Source organism: Colletotrichum navitas (assembly GCF_030913465.1).
Source record: "Colletotrichum navitas strain CBS 125086 chromosome Unknown LY79scaffold_90, whole genome shotgun sequence".
Lineage (NCBI taxonomy): Eukaryota > Fungi > Ascomycota > Sordariomycetes > Glomerellales > Glomerellaceae > Colletotrichum > Colletotrichum navitas.
In genome coordinates, this window is record NW_026850636.1 from 139,682 (window position 1) to 158,247 (window position 18,566).

The 18,566-nt window shown below is 56.7% G+C and overlaps 8 protein-coding genes and 1 non-coding gene across 9 annotated transcripts; 5 read left to right on the forward strand and 4 right to left on the reverse strand.

The window, feature by feature from the left end:
• The first annotated feature begins 1,667 nt into the window (after window positions 1-1,667).
• On the forward strand, window positions 1,668-3,745 carry LY79DRAFT_568414 (fungal-specific transcription factor domain-containing protein). The gene has a single exon (XM_060558964.1). The coding sequence runs from the start codon at window positions 1,836-1,838 to the stop codon at window positions 3,282-3,284; it is 1,449 nt and encodes a 482-aa protein (XP_060409169.1). The 5' UTR covers window positions 1,668-1,835; the 3' UTR covers window positions 3,285-3,745.
• Window positions 3,746-3,979: 234 nt separating this feature from the next.
• On the forward strand, window positions 3,980-4,204 carry LY79DRAFT_525647 (uncharacterized protein; the record flags this gene model as incomplete). Its single annotated transcript, XM_060555757.1, has 2 exons — window positions 3,980-4,066; window positions 4,124-4,204. 2 exons carry the CDS (start codon window positions 3,980-3,982, stop codon window positions 4,202-4,204), a joined length of 168 nt encoding a protein of 55 aa, XP_060409170.1.
• A 978-nt stretch (window positions 4,205-5,182) lies between these two features.
• On the forward strand, window positions 5,183-7,626 carry LY79DRAFT_525565 (fungal-specific transcription factor domain-containing protein; the record flags this gene model as incomplete). Its single annotated transcript, XM_060555745.1, has 3 exons — window positions 5,183-5,833; window positions 5,911-6,372; window positions 6,448-7,626. 3 exons carry the CDS (start codon window positions 5,183-5,185, stop codon window positions 7,624-7,626), a joined length of 2,292 nt encoding a protein of 763 aa, XP_060409171.1.
• A 271-nt stretch (window positions 7,627-7,897) lies between these two features.
• Window positions 7,898-7,978, forward strand: LY79DRAFT_t247. The gene has a single exon. It is a non-coding gene; the product is annotated as a tRNA-Gly (tRNA).
• Window positions 7,979-8,003: 25 nt separating this feature from the next.
• Window positions 8,004-9,162, reverse strand: LY79DRAFT_697492 (uncharacterized protein; the record flags this gene model as incomplete). Its single annotated transcript, XM_060564850.1, has 2 exons — window positions 8,004-8,515; window positions 8,549-9,162. 2 exons carry the CDS (start codon window positions 9,160-9,162, stop codon window positions 8,311-8,313), a joined length of 819 nt encoding a protein of 272 aa, XP_060409172.1. The 3' UTR covers window positions 8,004-8,310.
• Window positions 9,163-9,913: 751 nt separating this feature from the next.
• Window positions 9,914-13,772, reverse strand: LY79DRAFT_410909 (leucine rich repeat family protein). Its single transcript, XM_060553089.1, has 2 exons — window positions 11,708-13,772; window positions 9,914-11,651 (listed from the first exon to the last, which is right to left on the reverse strand). Exons 1-2 carry the CDS (start codon window positions 13,571-13,573, stop codon window positions 9,996-9,998), a joined length of 3,522 nt encoding a protein of 1,173 aa, XP_060409173.1. The 5' UTR covers window positions 13,574-13,772; the 3' UTR covers window positions 9,914-9,995.
• A 1,373-nt stretch (window positions 13,773-15,145) lies between these two features.
• LY79DRAFT_410923 (uncharacterized protein) lies at window positions 15,146-15,662 on the reverse strand. Its single transcript, XM_060553090.1, has one exon. It carries the CDS (start codon window positions 15,535-15,537, stop codon window positions 15,214-15,216), a length of 324 nt encoding a protein of 107 aa, XP_060409174.1. The 5' UTR covers window positions 15,538-15,662; the 3' UTR covers window positions 15,146-15,213.
• A 126-nt stretch (window positions 15,663-15,788) lies between these two features.
• LY79DRAFT_673571 (uncharacterized protein) lies at window positions 15,789-16,780 on the reverse strand (the record flags this gene model as incomplete). Its single annotated transcript, XM_060564189.1, has 2 exons — window positions 15,789-16,566; window positions 16,617-16,780. 2 exons carry the CDS (start codon window positions 16,778-16,780, stop codon window positions 15,789-15,791), a joined length of 942 nt encoding a protein of 313 aa, XP_060409175.1.
• A 1,292-nt stretch (window positions 16,781-18,072) lies between these two features.
• On the forward strand, window positions 18,073-18,566 carry LY79DRAFT_697500 (uncharacterized protein; the record flags this gene model as incomplete). The annotated part of the gene is made up of 1 exon (XM_060564851.1): window positions 18,073-18,566. A coding segment is annotated over one exon (234 nt), but the record flags the coding sequence as incomplete, so codon positions are not given.

An 18,566-nucleotide genomic window follows, 5' to 3' on the forward strand; every position in this document is an offset into this window, starting at 1 on the left:
ACTAGCGTAGTTGTACCTAGTATAGGGTACGTGTAGCCTTCAGGATTCATAGTAAACTACTCCGTAGCTCGACACTTGTTGGTAGGGGTCACTTTTCCGTCTCCGTCTCTGCGTCCTTTTCGTTTGCCCCCCCTCCTAGTCAGCCTCTTTTGCCCTCTTTGGAACGCACAGGCTGGCGTCACCGCGGCCAATTAGTGAACATCCATCTGCCCACGCTAGCTCGGCCACTACTAGGTAGTAGCTTGCGGCTTTCGACACGGTAACCCCTCTCGCTGCAGAAGTTTGCAAGATAGCTATGAGAGGAGTTGAAGTTGGTGGATGAAGGGGTGAGCTGGTGCTACCATCCATACACATGTGAGGAAATAGTCTGCTTATGGCGTTGTGGTAGCCTTGCTTAGCGTACAAGTTCAATAGCATCTAAGCAACCGTATAGGCGCCTCTACGGTACATCATGTCGCAGCCATCGGGGGGGGGGGGGGGGGGGCTTTACCACTTCGCTTCTGCAGTCTCTTTCCGGCCGTCTTCTTAGTCTTCGTTCCAAGCAGTAAACGAGCGAGCAGAGCGGCGGCCCTGCCATGTGAGCCAGGCAGCGGCGAGGACGTTTTCTACGTTGCCTCATTCCCACCTCTGCTGCGCCATCCAGCCCATCCCTGCTCAATCTTCATCTGTACCTTGACCTTGCTGTGCTTGTCCTCAAACTGTTCGATGCGTTAGGACTTACGGACCAAGGGTGGCCTGACCTTTCCGTCCCCGCCCTCCTGTCCTTGATCCCTGGGCTTCGTCAGGTTCAACCTCTCAAAAGGGGGGTTGCAGGCTTGTAGCATTTGACTTGACCACTGCGCATGCATCCACAACTGAGCCAGGCCTCGGGTGATCCTTTTAATACCGTATATCACCGCTTCTTGGGCTAACATGGGTCATACCGTTGCCTCCGCCTGGCTGCCTCTTGCTCGATCCAATCTCATGCGCACTACCTGAAGCTTATCTTCACAGCCTAGGCCCTACAGGCCTTCTTGGTCTTCCGCCCAATATCCATAACATAACATCACTTCTACCCCTCTGCATCCTTAACTCCTTCGGCATTTACCTCCATCTATCTATACTGATCAACACGCCGTCCACCGACTATTGTCGTCCCGCTTCCGAAGCTCTCTACTGCGGGCTTTTTTCGGACCGCACCACTGATCATCTCGTAGTACCCCGTGCAAGAGGTAGTAATATTGCTGGCAGCAACGGCAGCAGCAACAGCAGCGCGATTACGAACAGAAACGGTCTCCCGCCATTACAGGAGTAATAAAACAGAGGACGAGAATCTTATACACGTCGCTCGGCGGCAGAATCATCAAGTACTACCGGTCTGTCTTCGGCCTTACCCGCCAAGATTTCTTGTACGAGTCCCGGTCGTGTTAAAGGACTTCCGCTGTTTGGAACACGTCGAATGGGCAACCCCACCTGAGTCTGATTCACAATGGTGAGTGCAGCGGCTTTCTCATCATCGCCTATCTCCGTTGCGGCATGCTGCATAGGGGTTAGGAAAGTTTCTTGAGACTCTAACGTCACCTTCGTCGACATTGTCGCCCTCTCTTTTCTGCTCGACCTTGTTTGTTCTTCCCTTCCAATTGTATTGCTGCTGGTGCTGCTGCTACTACTACTACTACTACTACTATTATTACTCTTACTAGTACACTTGCTCTACCTCTGGGCGCGATGAAGTGCCTTGCCCTGGACACACGCTGACCGCCCCCCCCCAGCCTGTCGCAAAGGCGTGCGCGCCGTGCTACTACCAGAAATCGAAATGCACCTTCACGGAAGGCAATCCACAATGCGATCGCTGCATGATGAACGGTCGGGACTGCGTCTTCGTGCGCCCAGTGCCTCGGTCTGCGGTCAAGGGACGATCAAAGATCGCTATGCGGAGCAAGAACATGGGCGGCAACACAAAGTGTTCATACCCGATCCCTCGTAAGGCCGACGTTGCGGCCCCGGATACAACGGCGGACACGAGTCCCGCGCCGAGCTCGGCATCACGGGAGACAAGCATAACAACCCCCGCGAGAACTGGCAGCCCGCCCGACGACGTCTCCTCGGATTCATCGACCGAATCGGCATCGAGTCCGCCGTCCATGATCCTAGAGTCGCTTAGCCCCTATGGAAGCACACTGGGCCGGCTGAACACGGTGGAGCGCAGATCGCTGTCCAGGCTGCTGCACAAGTCAAACTTTATGGAGTACTTCATCAGTCCGACGTTTGTCGACAACATGCAGCTCGACATGACGGTCCACCTGTTCAGCATGTTCGACCAGTGCAAGGACGCCTACATCGCCATGTACAGCGCGTTCGCGGCGTCAATGGGCTTAGAGACGGGCGAGTACGACCCGGAAGCGAACCTCCACCGCGGCGCGATAGCGGTCGAGCAGCTGCGGTCATGTAGGCTGCCCACGTTGAAGCGCGAAGAGCTACTGCCCTGGGCAGGGCTCGGGCTGGGAATCGTATACTTCTCCAACATGGCCCTCGGCACGAGCGCCGCCCCCGTGCGCCGGTACATCCTGAGTCACGTCCGGCACCTTCTCGGAACGGCGCAAATCTCCAACACGCGGACGCACTACATCCTGGTGTACCTGACGGCCGTTGACATCAACGAGTGCCTGATGCTGCGCGAGCTGCCGGTGTGCGGCATCACGCCCCCGGAAGACGGCCACGTCGACGCGTACCTGGGCGTGTGCATGCCGCTTCTACAGTACCTCTACGAGCTGTGTCGCATCAGCTACCACCTCCACTACGAAGTTGCAGTCGAGGAGCAGACGCAGGCGCTGGCCAAGCTGGAAGAGGAGATCGAGGCATGGCAACCCACCACCCCACCAGACTTCACCAAGCGCTTCACCACCAGCGAGGTAATCCACATGCTGGCCCAGAGCCGGATCTACAAAACGGCTGCGATGCTCTTCATCCACAGGCTGCGCTACAAGTTCGGCGAAAAGGACGAAATAGCGTCCGCCATGTCCAAGAGCATCATCTCGGATCTCAACATGACGCTGGCGGTCTCCAAAGAGGCGCAGCGCTGCGTCAGCTTCCCCTACATGCTGGCCGCTGTCGAGGCCAGGGACGCAGCCGAGAGGGAATTCGCGCTGGAAGCCATGTCATCGCTCATGGATTCTTCCAATTTCCGCTACAAGACCAACATGACGATTTTCCTCAAGGCGCTTTGGGACATGAAAGATGCGAATCCTGGAATGTCCTGGCTCGACATGGCGCCACACCTGCCCCCCATTTCGGTGGGCCTCTAGGCGGAGCGGCACCTCCTACTTTTCTCGTATTACGATATTCTTGGCCCTTTTCCCTCCCTTGGTGGATCCTCGAGCAAGACTATCCCGTTCGAATCAAGTAACGCGATACGGGAAGGAAACATCTTGCTTCTTCACACACTGGGTGATGGTTTTGGCGATACAAAGCAAACAACCCGTGCTTTGGTGTCTCGTCCTCGTGTGTGTATGTCTGCTTGGAGCTGCCCCATCACAAGGTTGTGGACTATTCCACTGCATCAAAATGAAGACGGTGCCTGCTCAAAGCTGGATAGCATGGCAAGGATTTTGGAGCATCGTTCACAAAAAGGGATCGGAAAAGCATGTGCTGGGAGACCTCCGAAAGGGGTAGCCGGAGGTACCGGAAATGTACGGTCACGATGTTGATCCAAGGAGTGATACCATTCTACTCTTATGCTACTAACAAAGACCACTCAATACTTGACCCTCCCTTGATGCATAATTTGGCATTTTCGTCTGGCCGCTTCTGAGTCTAGCTCCCGCTTCCCCACGCTGGTTATACCCCAGCAGTGGCAACTGGGTTTCGCGCCAGCCGCTCCCCGAAGTTGCCGAGACTCATGCCCAGTCGGGGCTAATGCGCCGTCAAAAGGCTTATTGGCCCCTGTTGTAATCTCACCGGGCATCACCTTCATCTGCTGGCTTCGCAAGCAAAATGCACAATGGAAACTTCAGACTTCTGTGAGGTCCCGTCCCGCATTGGGTGGCGCCGTATGGCACGTGCTGATTATTGGAGGTTTGCTGGTTGCGTCTCGCCATGCCTGAGCCAATGTCCCTTTGGAGGTGCCATCGACTAACCGGTCGAGGGTATATTTGCCCAAAGGAATGGTGCCCCGAGTATCTGGAAAGTTTCCGAGTCCGGTGGAAAGAGGCTGGTGGAATGGTGAGATACATTCATTCGCCCTCTGCGTATGAACGATTCAGACCCGGGGTTCTCGTCCTGCAGAACGTGTCTGGTCCCCGATCCCCGAACTCGGAGTTGCCTTTGCTCGAGTAATGCACACATGCAGCTCGGGTCACAATCGAGTCCGTCAGACGATGAGCGGCCCCCATCATCGATCGAAGCCCAGGAGTTAGGGCGTCCCATCGCGATCACTATAGCGGTATGGATACGTATGTACTACATAGTGCGTCTGTATGTAGCAACAAACTACCGGATGTTTCCGTCAGTCGAGCCCGTTCCATAGTGGCGCTTTGGCTGTTCCTTCCATGAAGAAACATTCGTAGCATCGGGGCACCGTCAGGACATGTTTGTTTGCGGCTTTTCGGCTGGTGTTCCCGATGTAGAAGCATATCTACCTTGCAAAGCCCGCTTCGCTGTACTGCAGTCGTGCCAAGGGCTTATGCTTACAGTCCCGTCGCATGGGGATGGCTGGCACAAGTATTCCGGCATGGCGTCATGGCCATGTTTGAATCATAAACTACAGTAGTGGATATTCCGGGATTCGGCAAGGCCTTGGTCCCGCTGAGCACGGGAACCCAGAAACATCAGATGTGTAGGGAACGCGGGGAGGTGACGTTTGGCGGACTCGGGCTTTCACGAGTTGATAACTCGACCGCCCACCCGCTGGACGACGGGGAGAAACGAAAGCGATCAGCAAGATGGCCTCTTCCGTGTTTCTAATACGCGCCCCAGCCCTGAATTGGTACCATACCCGTGCACTATGCCTTGTACCCGAGTCAGAGGGGACGCGCTAGGCCGATCCCTCTGCGGGTTCGGAAATTATCATGGCGCCGAGGCCGAGTGTGCTCCTAGCCATCGTCACCCCCGTTTGGCTCCATGTTTGCCAGTCTTTAGATCCCCGCCTGGATCTTTCGCGTTGGTCATCAGCCAGGGAAGTGTTTGCGATTGAAAGTCTTGCACCATGTCCGATGCATCGTCGCCCCAAGTGGTCGACGCCGACGTCGTGAGCGCGACCTTGGCTTCCCCCCCGGTAACCCGGCGATCCTCCACCCCACAAGCAGTTGGCGCATCGCCCTCGGGCCCGTCACTGCCTCCGACGGCCGTAAGCGGCCACGCCAGCCTCTCGGGAGTCCGGTCAAAGATGCGGGGCGGGGCCGAAAGCGATGTCGGAACGGGGAACGGCGCCGCCGGACGCAGGATTGAGCGGTCCTGTCAGCTCTGCCACCGGCGTAAGGTCCGCTGCGACAAGAAGCAGCCCTGCGCATCGTGCGCCCGCGGCGGGTTTCAATGTCATTATCCGCCCGTGGGACAGCCGGTCCGCCGTGTCCGCAAGACCACCATCGCCGACGTGGCGAGCCGGATCTCGGATCTAGAGAAGACGCTTGCCACCGGAACGGCCCAGCGGCCCTCGGCCACCTTTCAGTCGCCGCAGGTCACGCCGACATCCACCTCGAATTTCATATCCGGTCACTCCGTGGCCGGAAGCCCTGGACCACCGACAGCGCCGCCTTCGGGGCCCCCCGTGAAGGTTGTGGGTGATGAGATTCTGGTGCGGAAAGGGACTTCGAGCCAGTATTTCGACGAGTTCCTCATTTCTCGGGTTATAGAAGCGGTGAGCATCGCTATGACACAACCCCGCCCCCCAGCCTTTTCAGTATTCGATCGTGTGTGCTCATCATGGTAGTACAGGAACATGATTTACAGTCCGTCCTGACCACACCCGTGAGCGAGCCGGCCCCCAAGGCGGCCCCCTCGCCCTTCAACCCGATGGGCATCCTCTCGGCCCCGGACCTCAAACTGGATCTTGCCGACCTCCTGCCCCCCAAGTCCGGCTCCATCGAGCTATGGAGAAACTACGTCGATAACGGTGACCACTGCAACAAGGTCCTGCACCGGCCGACTGCGGAGGTTCTCATCTACACGGCCATCGATGACCCGCACAGCGCACCTCTGGACTCGATGGCCTTCATGTTTGCCATCTTCTTTACGTCCGCCGTCATCCTCGAGTCAAGCATGGTCCAGAGACTCACAGGGGAGGACAAGGTCACCTGTCTTCATCACTTCAAGACAGGACTCGAGCAAGCCTTCGCCAAGGCCGACTTCCTCGAGCATCCGTCAGTAAGGCTTCTTCAAGCTCTTGCCATCTACATGGTAAGTCCAGCAACCGAACACTCTGCCCGGCTTGTTCCTCTCCGGCGTGTAATCCGTATTGACTCTTCTTCTCAGGCCGGCTTGAGGTTACACAACCCCGGCCGGGGGTTGTGGACTTTGAACGGGCTGGCGATCCGAGCTGCGCAGTCCATCGGCCTGCACAGAGACGGCACCAGGCTCGGTCTCGGTCCGTTCGAGTCCGAGATCCGGAGGCGACTATGGTGGCATCTCCTCGGACGAGACGGCAGAGCAGGCGAGGATTACGGCATCCAGAACCCGAGCAGCTTCAGCCTGCACGCCGGCGTGAACTACCCGTTGAACCTGGAAGATAGCGACCTGTACCCTGAGATGAAGGAGCTCCCGCCGCCGAGGCGCGGATGGACTCAGCTCACCTTGAGTCTGATCAACATCCAATGCTCGCGGGTATGGCACCACCTCGCGGCACTGGCCGCGTCGTGGGACGAGAGGCCGACTCCCGAGTCTGTCCGCGAGCAGACGGTCCGAGAGCTGCACGAGTACGCCGAGGGGTTCCTCCAACAGTGCAACCCGGTGATGCCTCAGCAGCGCCAGACGATCCTCGTCGCCCGCCTCGTCATCCGCAAGGTCGACCTCGTCACGCGGCAGCAGTGGCTCCACCTCGAGCACCCGGAGGCGCGCGAGTCGTTCGCGACGGAGGAGAACCTGGTCGAGGCGCTGGAAATCATCGAGTCGTGGATGAGCTTCGCCTCGGACGAGCTCCTGCAGTCCTACCGATGGTCGTTGGGGGCGTTTCCGCAGTACCACATGCTGCTGTACCTGCTGTGGCACATGTGCGTGAAGCCCGAGGGGCCCAGCGTCGAAAGGGCGTGGAGGGCGATCAACGAGAGCTTGGCAGTTATCAGGAGCGTGGGTGCGGGGTCCGTGGGCGCGGGGTTCACCCCGGCGGCGAAGATGACGATTCTCGATGCTTTGCGTGTCAAGGCGCTGGCGATACGCCAGGGGCTTGCTCAGCAGAGCGGCGGTGGCGGCGGTAGCGAAGGTGAACAGGAAAGCGGCGGTGGTAGCGGCAGCGTGGAAGTGGACGGCTCCGCGGCCAGGGAGGGTTCTCTTACGCCCGGGGGCACCGAAGAGACGGTAGAGGCTGGGAAACCTGACGAGGCCATGGATGGAATAGACTGGAGCACTGCGGGACATGATCTCCCAGACTGGAGCACGTTGATGAACGAGTTCCAGGTGGACGTGCTAGACTTTCCGAACTTCTTCAACGTTGGTTGATAGCTACCGGAGGGTGCGGGAGAATAGACAAAAAGGGTAGATACCACTCCATTTTTAAGGACATATAATGACGGAGGAATAAAAATTGTTAAATTAATCGAAGCCTTTCCTAGCCCCCCTCATGGCTGGCCAAACTTGGATCAAAATGGGTGTTTACGGAGTCACTCCAGTCAAGTCATCGCGTTCCCGCAGTCATCCCGATCTAGCCTCTGCAACACCAGACTGACAGAGAGGTTCAAGGCATGCGAAAGTAAGAGCTCTGACATCTACAGCGCCGATGGTTTAGTGGTAAAATTCTCCGTTGCCATCCAGCAGCGTCGGGGAGCCGGGGGTTCGATTCCCCCTCGGCGCATGTCACTTTTGTTTTTGGACTTGATCCCGAATTCTCTCTTCTTCTTTAATAATATATTTATTTTCTTTTGATACCTTTCGTGACGTAAAAAGAAGTGTCCTTATAATTCGACAATCGCATTCCATTACACTTAATAATCTGTAAATCAGAAAACACCGCGTTTGTTGTATAAAACAGCCGCCTTGGGTAGAAACCGAAGCATGCGAACCCGCCCGCTTATAGTCATCAAAGCCTCCCCATGCCAGCCGGTCATGCCAGCCGTCTCCGAGTCAAACTTGTCGTAAAGTACGACGTGGCACTTCCGTCGGGACGTCTTACGGCATATTGCTTTCTCACCGCAAGCTCACATCCTCCCAACCTCCACCGAGCTCGCCCCCGTTGTCCTCGTGGATAGTCTGCAAGCGCTGCAGGGCCTCGGATCTTCCGACCGGGCCAGAGTCGACGACCTTGTCGGCCTTTACCTGCGGGAGGCTAGCGGGCGGCGCAGAGTTGTCGAGTCCGCCATCACCGTTGCCGTCGTCGGGGCCGGAGCCGGGGCTTCTGCCGCGCGCCCCAGACGACGGCGACAACAAGCCGCCGGAAGACGCCTGGGCCCTCGCGCGCTGCATCTCCTCGGGCGAGGGCAGCTTGGTGTACCACGTGGTCGGCGGCAGCGACCGCTGCTGCTCAGGCCCCGCGGCCGAGCCGTCGGCGCCGCGGTCCATCGGGCTGCGGTTCTCGGAAACCTCCGGACGGTCGTCGCGGGCACGGGACTTGGACCGGCCCCTGTGCTCGAACGGGTTGACGAAGACGCCGAGCCTCGCCCGCCGCCTCCCCTCGTCGAGAGAGACCTCGCCCCCGCTCTCCAGGTCGACGCTTCCGTCGCCGCCGCCGCCGCCGCAGCACAGTTTCCTTCCCCTACCCCGGGCCCTCATGCCCATCACCCCGAGCCACTCGCAGGCCCGGAAGCCGAACCGGGCCGCCAGCCAGGGCGGCAAGACGAAGGGCCACAGCGCGACGATGGCGGGGAACCACAGCGCGAGCAGGACCCTCTCCTTGGGCCCGCGCGCCGAGCCGGCGTACCACGCCGGCAGGGCCAAGAGGCCTCCCATGTTGACGACTGTGTACGTGACGAGGCCGAGAAAGGCGTAGCCGCAGCCGCCGTAGAGCAGGCCGCCGAAGGAGGCGGTGTCGATGGGGGCCATCCTCCTCGTTGTAAATGGTCCGTTAGAAAGTTTTGCGTAGGGAAAAGAGAGAGAGAAAAAAAAAGGATGTGTTTGCTCTCGCTTGCCCGTGTCTTGCTTTGTCTTTTGTCGTTGGTAGGCTACACCGAAGCACTCGTTTATATGAGAGACGAGTAAGTCGTTCGGCAGCGTAGAGTCGTAGGCAGAGCTGGAGTATTGCGGATGAAGATGATGTCCTTTGGCTTTGAGAATCAGGCACAGGGTAAAAAAGAGAAGAAACAGTGTGTGAGTGGATGGTATCTCCGTTTTGATCAAAAGTCTTCAGCTCCAGGCACGCATCTGCGTACCTCTTGAGCTAAACGCCTGATAAGGTTCACGCTTCCACAGGAAGACAGAACCAATAAGTCTATGGGGGTTAGCTGACCCGAGACCAATTTCCCAAATTCACCTTGGGTGATTTGTTGTTTTGCTTTTACAACTCGGCTAGTTGAGTAAGAAATCGCTGGCAAGATTTTCCACCTCTCGCCCCGAGGAAGTTTGGGAGTGCGGTGCGAGATTTCGGACAAGAACCTCGGCGAACCGGACGGTCTTTCGTAATTAAGGTATTATACAGTACTAGTACAGGATATTCAGGCGACGATAATGATCGCAAAGATCCTTTTCCCCCCTCAACTCCGTAAGTCGAAAGCATACGGTGGCGTATTCACACCGCTGCTCCCAGGCGTAGAACAAAATATGTGCAAGAATCGAATAATGTGCCTCACGCCAAACCTTCCTTCCAAAAAGGAAAAGAAGAAAAAACCATCAAGAGACCGGACGACACGTCCCCTCTCATCCCTTTTCCTCACCACACCTTAATCGACATCCGCCAGGCTGGTGTCTGATGCATCGTCGGAATCACCTTGGCCCTCCTTCCATGAAGCCATCTCCGCGACAGGGACTCGTCCCCTGAGCCACCGTAGAGTTGCCTCGGTGCCACGCTCAAGCACATTGTACCTCGGGACTCTGAACCGGTTGCCGGAGACCTCAAGGCGCTTCAGTCCTCCGCTACCGCCGAGCAGACCCAGCTTGGGGTTCAGGTGCGCGATGTCATTGTTGCCAGCATCGACAACCTCCATGCCCTGGATGGTGTCGGGGTCAAGGTCGATCAGATGGTTGTTTGCGGCCAGCAAAACCACAAGACGGGGGAAAATGACGCGCAAGTTGGGTGGCAAGGCCGTGATGCGGTTGAGCGAGACGTCCATCTTCTCAAGCTGGGGGGCATGCAGGTGAGTAGTCAAGGGTGAGAGGCTGGTGATGTGATTGCTGACGAGATTCAACTCGCGCAGCACAGGGAGGTCGAGTTCCTCCGTCAGGTAGGATTCACCAACCAGCTGGTTATGGGCGAGTGAGAGAGCGGCAAGAGAATCCGCGAAGAAGGACAGCGAGTTCGGAAAACAGGTGAAGAGGTTGTGGTGCAGCTGGATCTCGATAACCTTGTTGTCGGCAGCCACTCTGGAACAGACGACTGGGTGCAAGGACGAAGACTTGGTTTTGGATCGGTCCAAAAGGCCCTGTTTGACGGGCCAGGTTTCGTTGGCCAAAGTCTGCGAGCGCGCACGTGCGGGGCTAGTGGGCGACGAGGAGGGTGGCGTGGCAAAGCTGTCCTCATCCGACTGGACTATATCACGGGCCGTCGTCTCGGTCGGGGCGGGTTTCACGGCTGGGTGGATTTCGTGGGGTTCCGCGAGCGTATTGCTTGGTGCGTCGTCAGGGATAATCACAGCATCGACCTCCTGGAACGGCTCGGGTGGCTCGAGCCTGGCGGCCAACACCTCCTTCAATTCCTCCGTGGTGGCGGAGATGAACTTCTTGTCGCGAAGGGGGTTGCCCGCTAGCCGGATGAGGGTCAGGCTGTCCATCCTGCTAATTTCCGGTGGGACGACACGAATGTCATTGGCAGAGAAGTCGGCGTGTCTGAGTTTCGTAAGGCCGGGGAAGCCAAGGGGAAACTCGGGAATGGCATTCTCGTCGGCGGCCAACGTCATGAGACTGGTCCATGAGGTGACGTCAGGCAGCTCTTGCAGACGGTTCATGGACAGGACGAGCTGGTGAACCGAGGGGAGGCCAATGGTGGACCCTGAAGGCACCAAGCGAGTCAACTGGTTGCAGGAGATATCCAGCATCTGAAGGTTCGGCAGGGTCTCGACTCCATCTTGGATCAAAGTGCCCGTCAACTTGTTCTTCTTCATCATGAGCTCAGTTAGCGGAAGCTTGGCAAGGCTTGTGAAAGGCAGAGCCTCAAAGCTATTCTCACTAAGATTGAGAATACGCAGCCTCGACAGGTTCTCGATGACGGGAGGGAGCGAAGAGACCTTGTTCCCGTGAAGGTCGAAAATTTCTAGGGTTTCCAAGTTTGCAAAGATGGGATCCAGAGGGCCGTAAAGGAGGTTGTTGGCGAGCTTCAAGTCGCGGAGGGCTTTGACCTGAGTGATGACTTCGAGGCAATTGTTGGCCAGGCGGTTTTGGGACTGCAGAGGTTAGTCAAGCCAGATAGGGTGGGGAGACACGACGAAAGGGTCCTTACCAGGTTCAAGGATGTAAGCAGAGGAAGCTGTCTCAATCCCATTGGCAGCGAGATCAAGGCATTGCCATGCAAATCCATCGCCTCGAGGCCGCCAAAGATGTTGCCATTCGAGTCCTCGTCCTGGGCCATTTCCTCTGCCGTGACGTCTGGGAAGATGGCATCGTCGATAGTCTCCAACTCATTGTCGGCAGCCACGAATCTAGTCAAGTCGACCGTCTCGGCCCATGAGCCGTCGTAAGTACCCATGGACTCCATGTCGTACATCTTGAGGACTTCAACGGGGATCTCCTTCAAGCCCATAGCTGCGATGTTGAGCCGGCCACTGTTTCGCGCGGCGGCGAGTCGCTGTTGAACGACCTTTTGTTGCGAGACATCCGATCTCTTGGTATTGAAGGGGTCACTGGTGTTGAAAGTGTCGGTCGTAACAGCAATGCCAAAGTTGAACCCACTGTCGTCCGGGATGATGGGAGGGTCCGTCTGATTCGAGGGAGCCTCTGGGGTTGGCTCCGGGGCCGGGGCGGATGCTGCCTCGGCAGCTTGACGTTCTGCGGCGCGCTTAGCTGCCCTCGCCTTGGCGATTTGTTCCCGCAGAGCGCTGGAAGACTTCCTAGCAGCGGACTCCTCGTCGGCTTCAGTCGAAGCCGCAGGAGCTGGGCTGCCAATCTTTGAAGGGGCGGGCTTCCTCAGAGACCCGTACGACTTGGCGGGTGTCAGCTTGCGAGGAGGCGAAGGGCCTGCTGCTGCCGGGGATGCTCGGCTCATTGATGGCAGGGATGGCTTCTTGTAGAGACCGGTGGCCGAGGCACGAGTTTTGAGAGAAGGGGAAGCGATCGCCGTTGCGCCAGTCTTGGAGGGTGGCATGATGCCGGTTGGCCTTGTCGGGCTGGGGGTCTGGGCGAGCGGGAGCCCAGATGATGATGGCTGGGGTGTAGCTTTAATAGCGGGTGGGCGGAGAGCGCGGATGCTGGACACACGACGAGAAGGGGTGCGTTCAACCGAGGCCGGCGGGAGTCGGGGAGAAGTGGCGACCTGTTGGATATTGGCAAAGGGGTTCTCGTCAGCGGCGGAAGACGAGCCGGGCCTGCTATGACGCGAGGTCGGGCGGACGGAAGCGTCCGAGGCGTAGCTCGAGCCGGGCCTCGAGTGGCCACTGCCGGCGCGTGAACGAGGTCGCACGGTGCCTTCGGGGTCGAAAAAGGTCGACGTCTTCTTGCTCAGGGTAGGCGAAGACTGTAGCTGTTGTAGGGTTTCTATCGTTCGCTCGGAGAGGGAGGGTCGGGGCTTCAGGGACTTGGCCTTGGGGGTGTCAAAGCCCGGGAGGTCGGGGGACGCGGCATCATGGGTGGCGGCCGGTGGGCTTGTTGCACTGGGCAGAGGAGGCAAGTCTGGCACTGCTGGCTCGAACTCGGGAGTCAGGGAGTGAAGTGCGGACGATCGGCGCGAGAGGCTGGCGGAGCGTGAAAGAGCTGGCGTTTCGGGCTCTTCTGGGGGGGTGGGAGGCTTATTGAACAAAGGTTCCTTTTGCTTCAGTCTGGGTACGCTGCGGGAGGTTCTGAGGGCGGCTGGCGGGGCTCTCAATTCCGACTTTCTCGAAGAGGGCGGTTGGATCTCTCGGGTAGGCGGTTTCGAAGCTATACGGGATGATACGGGCTGCTTGGGGGCGACGGCGGGACCCAATTGCTCACGGGAGGCAGCTGGACGAAGTCGGGGATTCCTCAGGCTCGAGTTCAGGCTCTCTCGCGAAGGAGAAGGTCGGACAGTAGCAGGCGTGGACGTGGGCGTAGGTGCGGGTGCTGGCTTGGGAAGAGGCAGACGCGACAAGCGAGGGATACCGCTGGACCTCGCGGGAGCCTGTTTTCCATCCATTGCGACGAGCACGAGCGGCAATCTAGAGCTCCGGGAGCATTCGAGGTGGCGGAGGTCGAAGTGGTGAGCAGGAGCAGGAGTCGAGAGAGTTGAGAGCCGGAAGAAACGCGGTCTCTTTCTTTCCCCTCCCTTTCTCTTGGAAAAATCAGTGTCCAAGATCGGCACGGATTGGGAGCGGCGTTTTAGCGTTTGCGTGGCTATGGGCGGGAGGCATCCGCAGGCCGGGAGCTAGTGAAAGAAAGGGAAACAGAGGCAAATTAAGATGGGATGGTGGGGGGCAAGGTTAGGTATTATTAAACCGCCCAGGCTGGTAGGGAGCAGTTTTTTTTTTTAAGTTTTTTTTTCTCGCGTCGCAAACGGAAGGGCTGTCCACGAGGCCGGATCGATGGAATGACGGGCTAACTGTGAGCGAGAGGATGGTGGACGTCATCCGATGAAGTCGTAGATCGAACGCAGTTCAGGATCCCGGAAGCTGGCGGTCGAGTCAGCTTGCTTTCGGCCAACTTTTGCCAGAAAGGGAGGGAAAGACAGAGAGGAAGCAGAGGGAGATGAAGAAGAAGAAGAAGAAGAGGAAGAAGAAAAAAACAGCAAAGCTTACTGAGTTGTCGGGTTTCCAATGAGCAAGCAGCCCAGCGGATCCATCTATTCGTATCTACTACTACGTAGTTTATTGTGGTGTATTGAATTGTACACGTTCGAATGATGTACAGTGAACGATCAAGGAGCGCGACGTTTGGGAAATATTGGTTGGACCCTCCCGGTTAGCGAGGTGGAGGTACAGATACATGAGCGAGGTGCAATGTACCCAAACTGGGGACTACCTACCTAGGTAGGTAGGTGGTGGGTACAGCACACAGGCGGCAAGCGACAGGGAACGCATGCTCGCAATTTCCTAACCAGCAGGAACAAGGCGCTAGCTACTGCGGTTGGCTGGCACGAGTGACAGACCCTGTCCGGGTGTATGTGGAGCTTCTTCAATTATGTCAGCAATATATCGTGGTTGCTGTACCGTACTTGGAGATTTACGTGTTGGGCAGCTTAGCAAGGTACGGACGGGTAGGTACGGTACCTGGGCACTTGCCGAGCTCATATCCCCCTCGACCAATGGGCGGAGCTATGTCCCCTGTTAAACTCTCGCTTAACCGAATCAGGTAAGGTGTATTCTGTGCCGCCCCTGCTGTACAGGCACTTCCCTAGCTAGGTAGGTAGGTATGCATCGTACCTACCTCTAGGTACGGATACATAAATCCGCGGGCGATATACAATGTACTACGTAGTACGAGGTGCGAGTTCTATACACTACAGTACCCTATCTACCTGCTATAGCAATGCTACCCTTTGATGTCTCTCCTCTCCACGCGAAATGCTACCAAGGATGCAACCAGAGAGTTTGTTTGTTTCACGATAACTCTGTGTTGCTGCTGCTGCTGCTGCTTCCCAACGCCAGGATGGGATCGCCGAGATGGGGAGCTTTGGGTGTAGTGTAATGCCGTGCCGGCGTCTCAACGAAACGAGCATCAACTAGCTCGGATATCCGCCTTGCTTCCTCTCTTCCATGTGCACTGACACTATCTTCTCCCCCTTTTTTTTTTATTCTTTTTTTATTCTTTCTTTTCTTTTTTATCGGTGGGCTTGTTGGTTTACTGCTTTTTTCTTGTGCTTCGTGCGCTTGTCCTTACGCACCCCTTGCTATTAATCGTCGCCGTTATCGTGAGGGAAGCTCGGTCTGTTTCAATAAAGTAACTGGTCAGCACCTTGATCTTATAGGATTCGCCATCATCATCATCAATGCTTGTCTCGAAACTTCCAAACTCCATCAGAAGCCCTAGAGGTAGTATACCCCCCCAAAGGACGATCCCAACCCCGGGGAAGCAGGGTCCCCTTCGAGAGTCGTTCCGTCCACCTGGGCCCAGAGAAGACAGGGGCCGGCTCTCCAACGCATGGGATGTTGGCAGCATCTGCATCCATCGTCGACTCTGTACCAGGCAGCTCAATGTTGTCTGCCCCGCCAGATACCCTCAACAACAAGCGCCGGGGTACAACATGGGAGATGCGCCAACTGACTACACGAACAAGATGAAATGTACTCACCAACTCACTTCTTCGCCTTCTTCTTCCTCTTCTTCTCTCCCCCCTCTCTCTCTGCCCCTCTCGCATTGTTCGCTCTCGCGTTGTTGGCTCACGCTTCTCACTAGACCCCGGCCGCCTCTTCCCCTTAGGCGACGTAGCCCGGGTCTTTCTTGAGGAGGTGCATCATTCTCGGCTGAGCAGCAAGCATCCACTCGTGCAAGCCCATGCCGCGAGCCTTCTTCTTGCGCCAGTGGCAACGGTTGCAGCAGCGAGCTCTGTCCCGCGCGCTCAGCGGAGCGCGTTCGTAGCAGGGTTCCCACAGCCAGTACTCACAGCTGTTGCACCACACTGCGTTATCTTGCGCCGGCTTTGGGTTTCCGCTTCGCTCGTACGTGAAGTGCCTCGGCGACGGCTGCAGAAGGCCCTGCGGCCAGTCGTGGCGCAGGACCAGGTTGTCCTGGATGCGGAAGCCGGGGGGGTACAGCGGCTGTTGGACGACGATCCCGGCGGGGGGGGCGGGGGCAGCATGAGCTTGAGGAGCAATCGGGCCAACAGCATTGCCGGGGGCAACGGGAGCAATAAAGCCAGGTAAAGCTGGGGCCGCGGCGGCCGGTCCGAAGGCGGAAGGGTGGTAACCACCGGGAGGCGGACCAACGTTGGGCATGAAGCCGGGATGTGGGCCAACACCTGGAGGCGGACTGGCAGCGGGCACAAAGCCGGGATGCTGGCTAAAGCCGAGAGCCACGCCGGGGCCGGCCACATCCATCTCAGCCATGGGAGCCAGGCCAACAGCCGGGAACGCACTCGAGCCAGCAGTAGGTGCGGGAAGAAAACCGTTGAGAGCGTCATGGCCCCATTGGCTCTCGAGTATTTGTCGAAAATCTTCTTCCGAGAAACTGTGGACTGTGCCATCGCCCATATGTCTACCTCTGTGTTAGTCACACGCTCCCCGCGTCCTATTGCTGTAACTCACAAGCCCGCCCCGGTATATTGACCTGCGCCCCCCTCTGCCCCATCGCGGCCTCCGTTCGAGTACGCTGGGAGGGAGGGCGCCGGGGTTGGATGAGCTGGGGCCGGTGTCGGGTCAAACTCGGCTTCGGAGCCAGGAGGCGCTGGGTAGGAATAGCCCGCGTCCATCTATATAGGTTCAGTCTTTGTCCATCAACATGTGTACTTGGGGAAGTGGAGGCCTACATTTGCTGTCGCTCGCTTTCTTGGTGAGAGAAAAGGAGCCGGGGAATAAAGGAAAGCTATGTCGCTGCTTGCTCAGTCGGTGCAAGGAAAGGAAGAAAGGGGTGGGAGATTTCAGGAAGATGATGCCGTTCTTTGCTTTGCCGTTGCTTTCTCTGTCGTTGCTATGTCGGTACAAGGGAAAAAAAGAGGAAAGGAATAGCAAATTCCAGGAAGATTCTGCCTTTCTTTGCTTTGTCGAGACTGAAGAAGAAGAACAAGGGAATCCAGTAAGATTTTTAGCCTCACCTTGAGTTTCTAATTCTTCACCCGCCAGCCAGGCCAGATACGCAAGGGCTTCAGTCCTCTTTGCCCTTGCGCCTTGCTGGCCCGCTTGTGCATCGTCCTCCAGCCACGCAACTAGAAACCTGCATCCGTTGTGTGTCAAGAGGCATGGACTTGGCAAAAGGAAGAACGTTGTGTTTGAATCCCGACGAACATGGGAACGCACAGCGTCATGGGTAGCGCAGACTACATTGTTTATATGACCTCGTTCACCGTATAGAGATAGTACTTCTACAACTTTCTACTTGGTCCCATTACTAACTATTGCCCTTCGAGTAGCGACTATTGATTGTTCTTGAGCTGCACATGAATTACTTTGTACGTTTGTCACTTTGGTACCTATCTAGGGTAGAGTCAAGAATACAGTAATTACATCGCCAGAAACCTAGGCCTCACTTCATCCCGGAGATGGGAAGTCTTTGAATACGTTAAGCTGAACTTCTATTTCGGCCTAAAACGTTTCCCTCAACCAAGTGCTTATTATCTCGTGGGTTTCCGAATAATTACCACATTCTATTGCTTCACTTGCTACCAAATGTACTGCCATTATCTTTTATAGGGACATTGAGATCACTCTTTCAGAAACATTCAAGTCATAACAATACGTCATCATGGATTTACACCTCAGGGGCTCGGGCGTACAGGCGGGACACACTCAGTTCGTGAGGTTCCAGCGCGAGGTCTCAGTCGTCAACACCTTGGCTGCCAACATGCTGTTGGGCATGGACTGCATCACCGAGTTCGAAGACGTATTCTGCGACACGGGATTCGCCTAGGCACCGGAGGACGAACGGATGAAGGCCTGGTTCAAGCCAGGATGACAGGACAACTTACCCAAGAAGTGCAAAATATACCTAATTGGGCCAGCAGGACGCAAAGTGGTCAGCAAGACAATAGGGGCATTAATTAAGGACGACAAGGCTTACCCTACGCGCAACATAGTCCCTACGGCATCTCCAGTCTTTGCTGTAGCCAAAGACCGCACACACGAGATTGATGACAAGAACAGCCGTATGGTAGTGGACGTACGACCTGTGAACACATGGGTATTGACAGACATGTACCCGATGAAGACCATGCCCGAGATGATGGGCAAGGCTGCCGACGCTACACACATAACCATGTTTGACGCCATGGCCTTTTACTGACAATGAAAAGTACACCCTCTGTCGCAATGGCTGTCGTCACAACTGACAGGCAGTACACCTTCCAAGTGCCCCTTATGGGCTACGAGAACTCCAACGCCTATGCCCAACTTCCTTAGACATCGATGGAGGGGAGCCTAGTAGTAAGCACAAAGAAACCGAGTTCCATAAGAATGGTACCTGGCGAAAATATCCTACGCCGGGACTTCAAAACTCGACGCCTAGCCGATGGATCTAGAAAGGCCAAGGTCTTGTCTTACCAA